The following is an 11,753-nucleotide window of genomic DNA, read 5'->3' as shown; positions in this document are numbered from 1 at the left end:
CTTCTTTGGAAAAATCTGTTCATGTTTTCTGCTCATTTTTTTTTTTAAGAGAGAGAGCAGGAGTGCAAGTAGGGGGGAAGGACAGAGGAAGAGGGAGAAAAAGAATCTTAAGTAGGCTCCACAATCCACATGGACTCTGATGTGGGCCTTGAACCAAAATCAAGAGTCAGATGCTCAACTGACTCTTCTGCCCTTTTTTTTTTTAAGTGATTTATTGGGATTTTTTGGTGTTGAGTTATTTAAGTTTTTTGTATATTTTGGATATTAACTCTTGATTATATATGTCATTTGCAAATATCTTCTCCCATTCATTAGGCTTTTAGTCTTTTTATTTGTTTCCTTCACTGTGCAGAAGTTTTTATTTTGATGCAGTCCCAATAGTTGACTTTTGCTTGTTTCCCTTGCCTAAGGAGACACATCTAGAAAGATGTTGTGGGATCCCTGGGTGGTGCAGTGGTTTGGCGCCTGCCTTTGGCCCAGGGCACGATCCTGGAGACCTGGGATCAAATCCCACGTCGGGCTCCCGGTGCATGGAGCCTGCTTCTCCCTCTGCCTGTGTCTCTGCCTCTCTCTCTCACTGTGTGCCTATAATAAATAAATAAAAATTAAAAAAAAAAAAGAAAGATGTTGTCATGGCCAATGTCAGAGAAATTACTGCCTGTGCTCTCTTCTAGGATTTTTATGGTTTCAGGTCTCACATTTAGGTCTTCAATACATTTTGAGTTTCTTTTCGTGTATGGTGTTAGAAAGTGGTCCAGTTTCATTCTTTTGCATGTAGCTGTCCAGTTTTCCCAACACCATTCATTGAAGAGACTTTTTCCCATTGCATACTCTAGCCTCCTTTGTTGAAGATTAATTGACCATATAATTGTGGGTTTATATCTGGGCTCTGTATTCTGTTCTGTTGATCTATGTATTTGTTTTTGTGCCAGTACCAGACCGTTTTGATGACTACAGCTTTGTATAGATTCAATAAATTTTTAAAATTAGGAAATATGAAATGATGGCAACATTTAAGGGAAGTTATTCTTTGCTTAAGATTTTCCCCAATATAGCTTAGTCAACTGCTGGCTAAGGCTTCTCATATTCTGATAAGGATAGTAGGGACTTTGTCATAGGGAAGCAGCTCTCTCCCCTCTTTCCAGGTTAACGCCTGGTCAGGGCCCCTCCCACATGTCATACCAACCCCATACAAAGGTACAAAAAACTCATTTTAAAAGCCAACTTGTCAAAAAAATAAAAAAATAAAAAAAAATAAAAGCCAACTTGTCAACTTCTTAATTAACAAGTCATCCTTTGGGGATCCTGGGGTGGCTCAGTGGTTTAGCGCCTGCCTTTGGCCCAGGGTGTGGTCCTGGAGTCCCAGGATCAAGTCCCAGGATCAAGTCCCGGCATCAAGTCCCGCACCAAGCTCCCTGCATGGAGCCTGCTTCTCCCTCTGCCTGTGTCTCTGCCTTTCTGTGTGTCTCTCATGAATAAATAAATAAATAATCTTTAAAAAATAAAACAAAACAAAAACCAGGTCATCCTTCAAATGCATTTCCCTCATGATTTTTTTTTCCTTTCTTGGCCTGTATTGTGTCAACCTCCTTCCTTATTACATTTACTTGTTTTGGCAGATTTGTTGGCCTTGGCCAACAGCACTCGGGATCCTGCCCTACTTTCCAGAAGGCTCGTGTTGCCTGATGCTGGATCATCCTCATATGTGACTGCAGAGGCGCTTGTCCTGATTTGTAGCGGTATGGGGTAGGGGCTGTGTGTGTGTGTGTGTGTGTGTGTGTGTGTGTGTGCCAGCAAGCACGGACCTTAAATAAATAACATTTTATTCAAAATCTTATTCAGAATGATCTTCAGATCATTCTGGATCAGTAGCCCAGCCTTGTCTGGGAACTTGTTAAAAATGTAAGTGTTGGGCCAGCTGGGGACTGACTGAATCAGAAATTGCATTTCTACACCATCTCCAGGCCAACACACCCAGTTAGAGAAGCTCTGGTCTAAGGCATGCACATCATTTACCATCAATTCAAAGGCTGGTAGCAAATTGTAGGCTCAGCTTTGGAATCCAGGATGACACATAGATGTAAAAATGAATAGCCTATCCCAGTTCATAAGTTCTGAGTACGGCTGTGTTCCCTGATACTTGTCAAAAGGATGCCATCAGTCACTTGGAAAATGGAATGAGAATAGATAGTACTGGCCTGGAGGGGCAAATAGCTAACAGGGGTGTAATCCCTTGTAAAGAGTAGTTCTAGGACTCCAGGAGGGTACTGCTTTGTGCAGAGCTGCGAAGTTGAGACTCATCTCATCTGCCTGCACTCAGTGTTGCAGGCCCCTGACCTGAGCTCACAGCACACCCTGTGCTTTATTTTTCCCTCCTGTCTTACATGTGCATATTCAGTTCCCTTTCCAACCTAAGCAAGGTGTTTTTGGAGGCAGAGGCTGTGGCTGGCTCCTCCGGGGGCTCTGGTCCCTGGCACAGGTCCTGGGGAATAACGGTGCTTCATAACGGGAATGAATGAATGAGTCTGAGAGTTCCACTTCTCTAGGAGGAAAACACACGGGGTGTGTGGGTTTACTCTATGTAATGCTCCCTTTAAATGGGGAGCCGACCTGGGATATTCTTGTCCAAGGACCAGGGTTGGGGAATGTTTCTTGGGCCTGTTTCTGACTGGCGTTCCACTCTGACCCTTCTTGCCGAAGGAAACTTCAACTGCACCTAAGGCAAGCGGATGAAAGGGGGGGAGTAAGGAGGGGGGTGTGAAGGAAGAACCCATCTCACTGACTCAGTTCTCACCCTCAGCACTTAATCACTTCCAGTAGCAACTGAGGTTTCACTGCAAATACCTCCAAGCACCCAGCCTCCCGTGCTTCCAGGCCCCACAGGGTGGCCCTCCAGTTGCTCAGACTGGAGTTTGTTTCCCTCTTTAAAGAAAAACCCTTCCTTATGGGAGGGACTTGGTACATGTGACCTATAAAGGAAATTTGTCCTGGGGATGAGACAGGCAGAAGGAATCAAGGAACTAAATTCGAGGAAGTTGCTGACGTGACTTTTTATATCCCTCCTTCTGCCATTTCCCTCTTTCCCAAGGCTCCCTTACTCCTACCTGTCCTGACAGGACCTTTGGCTTCTTGGAAGAAATCTGAGGGCAGAAAAGGCTCTTGGGCTGCTGCACTGTTTTCTTTGAAAACGTTTGTTCTTGTTTGCTTAGAAATCTTCCCAAGACTGACTCTGCACATTAGAGTGTTTCGGTTCTAAAATTTTTCTTTAGGGAATTCCAGGCTCCAGTCACCCAACTAGTGGCATGAAGGAAAGAAAATAGGTTTCAGATAAAAAGAAGAGAAAGAAAGAAAGGAGGTGAAGAAACAGGAAGACCCCAAGAGTAAGAAAATGGGCCCAGTGTTCTTGAGAGATTTATGCTGATAATGGAATCCACCCTTAAGGTGGAGGTCCTGATGAGCAGAAAAGCTGAGGCCTAGAAATGTGGGAGAGGCTGGGCCCAAATGGGTCAGAAGAGGCCCCTCCCTGCCATGACCATGGAAGGTGTTGCTTCTACACCAAAGCCAGTTACCAAGGAGCCTGAGGAAACCAGTGGGCCACATCCCTTTGCCCCATTTTTTCCAAACTTCTCACAGAGCTGGAGTAAGGGTGACAAACAACTTGGCACAAATTCAGTACCATTAGAGGAGAGAGAGATATGTGTGGCTGTGAAGTGCTAAGGGCATCACTCCAAATTTGGAAGCCAAGTTTCCAACCTGTGTTCGTTTGAATATGAGGTGATGGTTCTTCCCCCCACCACCCCTCTTACCTACCTCTTCTACCCATCAGCCGACAGAGCTGAACCTGGTCAACATTCATGTGTTAGATCACACAGCACCTGTGTTCATGGGCTCTGGGGTGCACGGGGAATTTCTGTGATGGGCCTGGAGCACTTTGAGAGAAGACAAAGCTGGTAGCGGGGACACCACAGTGCTCGGCTCCAATGACTGAGGCTGCAGGCAGAAGACAGGGCTGGCTTTGATGGGTCACTCCAATCTACAATCAATATACGCTTTATATATTAAAAGAGCCACTACGTATTGGCTCCTTTTTGGTCTGAGAGGAAGGTGATCATCATGCTCACTGGATTTTGACAGCATTTATGGATCCGGAAAGGGATAATGTAATGGCAATGTTTTCTTAGGTGTAAGCCAAAGTACATGGATTGCATTTATATGCCATTCTGTATTTTATATAATGCCATGAACTTGGCTATACTACTCTTTCTACCTAGGCAAGAAATATCTTTTAGGGATGAAAACATCAATACAGAGCATTTAAACTCAAATTTCACAAGTTCTTGACTTCTATTAGATTCAGTAGAATTAGCAGATGGACCGAGCTGGGGAAAAGACTCTTTAGGCCTTTAGTATCACTCACTACAGCTGGTAACAATAGGTTGATTTAGAGGTGGAATGCAGTTAAAAGATATTAATCACCTGGAAACAAGGGCTGGAAGTTAACCACCTGCCTTTCCTGCAAGGTGACCCCAGACTGGACATTCTCTCTGGTTTCTTCCCCTTTGAAATACAGGATGTTGTGCAGTAGCTTGCATTTCTCTCTAGCACCATGTGCCTAGCACTCTGCTATGCTTTAGACGTGTGTTATCTTGTACAATCTTTTTTTTTATTTTTTTTTATTTATTAATGATAGTCACAGAGAGAGAGAGGCAGAGAAACAGGCAGAGGGAGAAGCAGGCTCCATGCACTGGGAGCCCAACGTGGGACTCAATCCCGGGTCTCCAGGATCGCGCCCCGGGCCAAAGGCAGGCGCTAAACCACTGCGCCACCCAGGGATCCCTTGTACAATCTTTAGAACAGCCCAGTTTATAAATTAAGAAATGAAGGCTCAAAGGTGGGTACCTGCTAATAAATGTTAGTGCGTTCCATTTCTGAGCTCATTCCTTAGGAACTTCCAGTATTATAGTTAAGAGCTTTCCCAGTAATATAAAATGTGATTTAAGCATATTTCTCTTCATCAAAATAACTCCCTAAAGTGGAAGAATCCTGGCATAGCCTAAACCAAGATGAAAGCAGATGACAAAAAAAAAAAAAAAAAAAAAAGAAAGCAGATGACAATGGAGGATTCCAGCTGTAGGCCAAGAAGCCCCCCACCCCTACCCCACCCCCACCACCTAAGAATGGTGGTTTCCTATCATCTTGCTAGAGCCTCCTCTCCCACGCATAGGGCCCTGGGGCTGCCGGCAAAGCCTGGCAGGGAGGCTGGCTTACACAGCGTGAGAAGCTGCTCTCTGAAAGGGCTTTGTAGCTGGCTGTGGTAAGCACTCCCACACAGCTCTACACCTCCCCAGAGGATCGGATGACTCTCAGGTTGGGAGCCCCATGGCAGCCCAAAGAGAATGATCACGATAATTCTGTTTGTAAAAATCTGTTTAATAAATACATGTCTTAGAAGTACCAAAATAATTACCAACAAAATACACAATGTACATCATTTACAGGGGGGCAAACACAAACCTTGACAGGTAGTGACTTTTAACCCCACACCGCCCCCCCCCCAAAGGTTTAATGACACACCGGGTCATTATACCTGGTTGTCACGCATCCCACACTGGGCACAGCCACTGAATCTATGGTGATTCAATCAAAAAGCACAATGCGATGTAGTCCTTTTGTCACATTTTGCATAACCTCCTTCAGAAACCCCACAAAGGCAACTTCTGAACAAGGTTTTCTTCGAATTCCATTGATCTTGTCCTCCTTCCAAAGTTCACAAAAAATAACAAAATGAGGGCTGATCCATCATAGTAAATGTTTCTGGCTAGGGAATGTGAAGTGTGGTTTTAAGTACCCCCTTTTGATTTTTTTCTTTTTTTTTTTTTTTTTTTAGAAAAATAAAACTCTCTTTTTGTACAAATATACAAGTCCGTGTTCTTTTAGATATGTTTTGAAGCTCATAACGTCAAGCGCTGGCCTCCAAGCACACAGTCATCATAGGGCAGCTAAAAACAAGAGAAAAAAAAGTCATGTTAAGCTTCCAGAGTTTTGTCAAAGGTACTGGGATAACGGTGAGGGCCATTATCAAGTACTCTTGGATTCCATTCTCCATAGCCCAAGTATAAATTAACCTCAGGGGCAAAGGAAGTTTTTCTTTAATGCTCCTCTCCTTTAAAAAGAGCAAAAAATAAAGAGACACTTTTGGGATACTCCTGGTAATGAACACTAAAGTGGGAGAACTTCATTGCACTGAGCTCTTTGGATAAAGAGGAACTCTAGGGGCCTGGAGGGTACTGCTTTGTGCAGAGCGATGGACTTGACACTCACCTCGTCCTCTGTGAACTCTGACTCTGTGTCATAGCTCTCCTCATCCTCACTCTCTGGCAGCATCTGAAGGTTTTCTAGGGTCAGCTGGCCCAGCTGCTGCTGTATCCGTGTGCTTGGGCGGCCCCACGTGAGCTGGTACGGGGAGTAGCCCTGGTAGGTAACTCTGTTGACATCAGCCCCACACTTCAGCAAAAGCGACACAAGGTCAGAATTCTGCAGGTCCACTGCAAGATGGAGGGCGGTTCGGCCATTACAGGGCTCCTGAAACCAAAAGGAATTTGAGATGTTTATGGTTGAGTTTGGAATTTCCACTTGCAACAAGAACATGTGAAGTCTCATTGAGGAGGGCCTAGAGCCCTGATGCATTCCATCTGGAGACATGAAGGACTCACCTGAGCATTGACATCAGCACCCAAAGACACCAGAAGCTCCACAATGCCCAAATAGCCATGGATAGAAGCTAAATGTAGACATGTGTGACCTAGAAGAACAATGAAGCAAATATAACCACTTGTTTCAATCCTCAGATCTCAAGCAGAACTTTCCGTCTATTCTTTTAGGGAATAAATTCTGAATTTGGAGAACCCAGAATCTGGGCTCTGAATGAAATTTATCAAGGCATGAAACAGACCTTTTGCATGCATATTTTATCAACCTTTCAAGTATTCAGAGTTTCAGCTCTTGCCTGGACTCCTAACATTAGCCCACCTCTCCCTTCTCCATGTCACCTGCCTTCTGATGGGCAGGGTAGGGCAGGCAGACATACCATTGTAGTTGGTGGCCTGGAGGATGGAGTAGAGGTGCTGGGTCCTGCAAGTCTGAGTCAGGACTCCCACGCTGGCCAGGCAGCCTTGCTCACAGGCAAGGTGTAGGGGGGTATTTCCTCGAAAGTCTCGGAGCTCAGGATCACAGCCAGCTTCCAGAAGTGCCTCAGCAATTTCTGGTTGGTTGGTGATCACAGCCAAGTGGAGTGGAGTCTACAAACACAAGAGGGAATAGAAAGAGGGTAAGCCATGGCCCAAACTCAAGAGTCAGTCTTCCCTTGAACTCCGGAGATCTACTGGTTGTGGGTGCTGCTCCTCCCAGACAGGTATGAAGGGCAAGATAAATGCCAGAGGCCGCAGGTGGGCTTTCATCATAGGCCTCACCAAATCAATAGAATTTTCTTTATTCTCTAGGACGTTGACCGATTCCAATGTAAAAGGTCAAGGTACATAATGCCCAGTGATTATTAATTTAGAACGGATTGGGAGCAACTGAGCTAGATCCAACTTCATCCCTGGGTCAGAGGCACAGGGCTGGGCGAGCCGGCGCACCTGCTGCAGGTTGTTCTGGAAGTTGAGGAAGGCCAGGTCGCCCTTCACTTGGCGGACCACTTCCATGGTCAGGGCCTTCTCTTCATGGATGATGGCCAAGTGCAGGAACCTAAGGGGAAGAGAGGGAAAAACCCCCAGGGCTGGTGAGTGCATCGCGTGGGGCCCAGGGAGGCGCGGGCTGCGGGGGATTGCGCAAGGCCGGGGTTTCTGGAGGCCGAGGCCGCGGTGTTTTCCGCGAGGTTATTATGAGCTGAGTGTTCCTGGCAGGCGCCCAGGGACTTTCCGGGCCCCCTCCCTCCTCGGCGGGCGCCGGCCAGACCGCCCCGCCCTCCCGCCGGGCCGGAACGCCCTGTACTTCCCCTCCCGGCCCCGCGGCGCCCGCCCGCGGGGCAGGAGCTCCCGCCCCCCTTGTGCAAGCGGGGACTTCGCGTCCCCGCCGCCGCCCCGCCCCCGCCGACAGGACCGGCACCGGACCGGGGCTCGGGGCTGGGGGGTGGGGGGTGCGCGCTGCACCGCAGAGCTGCTGCACCGCCAGCCCGGGATCCGACCCTCCTCTGCGGCCCGCAGCGCAGCCGGCAGCTCCGCACGGTCCCGGGGCCAGGGCTGTGCGGGGGATCGGTGCCGACACCCTGGTCGGCTGCCGCCCCTCGGCCTCGCGCTGCAGGCCCGGCGTCCCCACCCGCCCCGAGACACTTACGAGTCTCCGTCCTCGGTGAGCTGCTGCTTCCAGGGCTCGGCGCCGCGCGGCGCCTCCTGCGGCTCGAGACGGATCTCCCGCAGCTCCTTCACCAGCTGCTCGTACTCCTCGTCCTTCATGGAGTCCAGGCCGCTGTCGTGGCGGTCGTCCAGCAGCCGCTCCTTCTTGAGCGCGTCCCGGGGCCCCTCCATGGCCCAGTCCTGGGCGTGCTCGGCTTGCTGAAACATGGCGCGGGAAGGCTCGGGCGCTGCTGCCCAGGTGCGCTCGGCCGCGGGCTGCGCGCTCGCTGCCTCGCAGGGTCACGGGCGGAGGACCGCTGGCTGCGACTCTTGTGGGCTCGCCAGCGCCGCCGCGGCGCCCTATAAGCGCTGGCAGGGGATTTCTCCGGGGCGGGGTCAGGCGCGGGGAATTTCCAAGCCAGTCAGACCAGAAAAGAGAACTGGCCCCGTCCTCTGCTCGGGAGGGGGAGGAGGGGGAGAAGCCTAAACCCTGAGCCGGGTTCATCAGAGAAACTCCCGGCGATGAGCCACTGGGGTCATGTACAGGGAACTTTTTGATGAGCGCTGAGCGGCTGGAAAGTCCTCCCGACTGAGGCCCCCTCCGCCGGTACTTCCCTGCAGCCTGCACTCCGTAATCCTGTCCCTCTGCAAGCAGCCTTCTTTCCCTGGGGTTTCCCACGATCGATTCGATGTGGGGTCGTCGGCTGCTGAGATCCCAATGAACGCAGACCCGCCAGGCAGTTCCTCCTTGGGGTTTGCCAACCTTTCCGTTTCTCGATCTTTTGAAAACTCGAGTGGAAATGATGGCTGGACGTAGGGATTTGCTTCCCCAAACTTCTGCGGGGAAGGACGCGCTGCCTCTGCCATCCTGACGACGCCAGGCTCTTTGTGGCGCGGGGACACACGTAGCACTCCCTCGAGCCCCCCCACCCCACCCCAGGTAAAAGTTGTGCATGCTTTGGCATTAAAAGCCAAAAGGCTTTTGGCATTTTTTGGCATTAAAATGCTTGGAGAACCCTCAAATCATTTCCTCGGGATTAACAGTCCTGTTGAGTGGTGGAGAGGCAAGCACTCTGCCCTGTATTCAGCGAAAACGCTGAACGGGACCGTACTTTTTTTCAGGTAAAGCAAGGTGTTAATCTTTGTAGTTGAGGTTGTAGCTAGCTGCCCTGCACGAACAAAATAATTATTGAGGTCATGTTTCCTGATTTGCACTGTGCTGCTGCAGAGCCTACTTCTGGGTACCCAGCCGGTGTCTTTCCAGAAGCATTTGGAAGAGGCTGAAGAATAGGTTGAGCAGTGCCTTACCCAAGATTGGGCCTTAAGGATGGTTTAGATTGCAAAGCATCCTACAGAAGGCCACCCTCCCGCCAACCTAACATTACCCTCTTGCTGGCTCCCTGCTCTCCTGCCCTGGAGAGGGCAGCAGTTGGACCTCTCCAGGCGCTGTGTATAGCCCCTATGGGCTCCTCATCCTTTGGTTTCACCTGCAGAAATATAACTTACGTTCCCCACCCTACCCCCATTCTCCTAGCCAACCAGCCTCTAACGGAATTTTTCTATCTCTAGAATTGGTCCAGGCAAAATGAAGCAACTCAGAGTTTTTCAGAACTAGCTCCAGGAGGCTTTATAGTTTTGCAGAAATCTCTGGTGATTATATTGCAATCATCGTAACTTGACTGGCCATATACTAACCAACCCTTTGCTCATCTCTTCTCCCTCCACTCCTCCGACTATCTGAATTTAGGGAACCGGGGTCGGGGGAGTGAGATAAAAAAAATATAAGGGGGATAAAAGCCCTAAAATCAAGAAATAAAACCTTCAGGATAGGGACGCCCGGGTGGCTCAGCTGTTGGATGCCTGCCTTCAGCTCAGGTCGTGATCCCGGGATCCTTGCAAGGAGCCTGCTTCTCCCTCTGTCTGTGTCTCTGCCTCTCCCTCTCAGTCTGTGTCTCTCATGAATAAATAAATCTTAAAAAAAAAAAAAAAACTTTCAGGATAGTAATGATCACATGTTATAATGAAAACTTCCAAAGATAGACTCCATTGTCTCTGCAGGCATATAATATACAAACTATACAATTATTGAGGCAGGGCACAACAGCTATAAATAAATCTCAATTGCAGGCCCTACCTCTAATTAATTGCATATTAATTTGGAGAGATCAGTTAACTTTGCTGTGGTGTACAGGCTTTTATAATAACATTGGATTTAACGTCATTTAAGGTTTCTCTCCAGCTTAAACATTTTATTACTTGTCCACAGATACATAATAACTGCCTCAGGGTGACCATGTCTCTTAGAAATATCACAGTATGTTTTTAGAAGGATTCCCTAACACTTACTGCAATACACTGTTAGTTCTCAGAACTCCTCTTGTTAGAAATAGTTCCTACTTTCCCAAAAAGAGACTGAAATGCAAAGAAATTTACCTAGGCACCCGATGGCAGTTTATCTAATTTCTATTCCAACGTATCAATCATTGGGCCAAAGCAGTTGTAGTATTAACACTTTTGAAAACACATCGTAGAAATGAGGCTGAATGCACTGTAATCTTTGAAGACGATACTCAAAATATTTTCTACTCCAAGCATTAGGTAAAATAGAGGGTTGATGTTCCCCTATCTGGGAATATTCGTGTCTGGCGGGGGGAGAGGGGGGAAGAAGAAGAAAGAAGGAAAAGTTGTATTTTAAAGGCCCCACTTATCTACCTTAGAAGAGGATTTTTAGCTGCAGGTTTAAAAATGACCATTAAGAAAGAAAATCATGCATGAATAAAAATATCTATTTCAATAGGTTTTTTCCTTTTATTGCTTCAGGTTCCTAATGGACTTCAAGACCCGGTAGTCTTTATTCCTCATTGTGTAGTGTGACACCTAGTGGTAAGAGTCAGGCCCAGGCATTTCCTGATTTGTCATGAGGCTTTTGGAAATTTTGGGAGGCGCTGAGAGGCTTGATGACCTGTCCCTGTGGTAGGGATTCCCAAGGAGGTACCGTATGATTTTCTGCCACCTAGGAGGCAGTTTTGAATGTGACCCAACGTGTTTTTCTCACTACCACATAGAGCTCTATGTGGTTTAAATCAACAAACGTTACAATTTGGTTGATAAAGAACATACTTGGAAATTGGAAAACATGAGCAGCTGGGGCAAAAGAAGGCAGCTAAACTGATGATTGGTTTAGAAAGACATTTATGGACTCTTGGACATTTAGAGTTTGCCCGCCGACATTGTGAAGTTGTTAAAATCTTAGATGACTCATTTTTAAAATGTCATTTGGCTTTTTTTCTTTTTCATGCAAGAGACAGAAGAAAGAGTACATTAACCTCAAAGGGGTTTTATATTTTCGCTCAGGATGTAGCCATAAGGAATCACAGGATGGCCAGTGATGCTCAGTGGGCTTCACTCTGGGCAGGAGCA

At 47.7% G+C, this 11,753-nt stretch overlaps 1 protein-coding gene across 1 annotated transcript; it reads right to left on the bottom strand.

Annotated features, from left to right (window-relative positions):
• Positions 1-5,409: 5,409 nt before the first annotated feature.
• On the bottom strand, positions 5,410-8,659 carry NFKBIA (NFKB inhibitor alpha). Its single transcript, XM_055309182.1, has 6 exons — positions 8,335-8,659; positions 7,638-7,746; positions 7,088-7,298; positions 6,714-6,802; positions 6,322-6,582; positions 5,410-5,999 (listed from the first exon to the last, which is right to left on the bottom strand). The coding sequence occupies exons 1-6, from the start codon at positions 8,559-8,561 to the stop codon at positions 5,952-5,954; spliced, it is 945 nt and encodes a 314-aa protein (XP_055165157.1). The 5' UTR covers positions 8,562-8,659; the 3' UTR covers positions 5,410-5,951.
• Positions 8,660-11,753: the final 3,094 nt, after the last annotated feature.

Source organism: Nyctereutes procyonoides, unplaced genomic scaffold, assembly GCF_905146905.1.
Source record: "Nyctereutes procyonoides isolate TBG_1078 unplaced genomic scaffold, NYPRO_anot_genome, whole genome shotgun sequence".
Taxonomy (NCBI): domain Eukaryota; kingdom Metazoa; phylum Chordata; class Mammalia; order Carnivora; family Canidae; genus Nyctereutes; species Nyctereutes procyonoides.
Note: the sequence above shows the minus strand (reverse complement) of the source record. Positions and strands in the feature narration are given on the sequence as shown.

Excerpts from the sequence above, each read along its gene's own strand:
- NFKBIA (XM_055309182.1), bottom strand. The coding sequence starts at position 8,561 with ATGTTTCAGCAAGCCGAGCACGCCCAGGACTGGGCCATGGAGGGGCCC. Across the intron at positions 6,583-6,713 it reads GTGCTGATGTCAATGCTCAG|GAGCCCTGTAATGGCCGAAC; the intron begins GTGAGTCCTTCA and ends TTTTGGTTTCAG. Across the intron at positions 6,000-6,321 it reads CAGAGTTCACAGAGGACGAG|CTGCCCTATGATGACTGTGT; the intron begins GTGAGTGTCAAG and ends TCTTGTTTTTAG.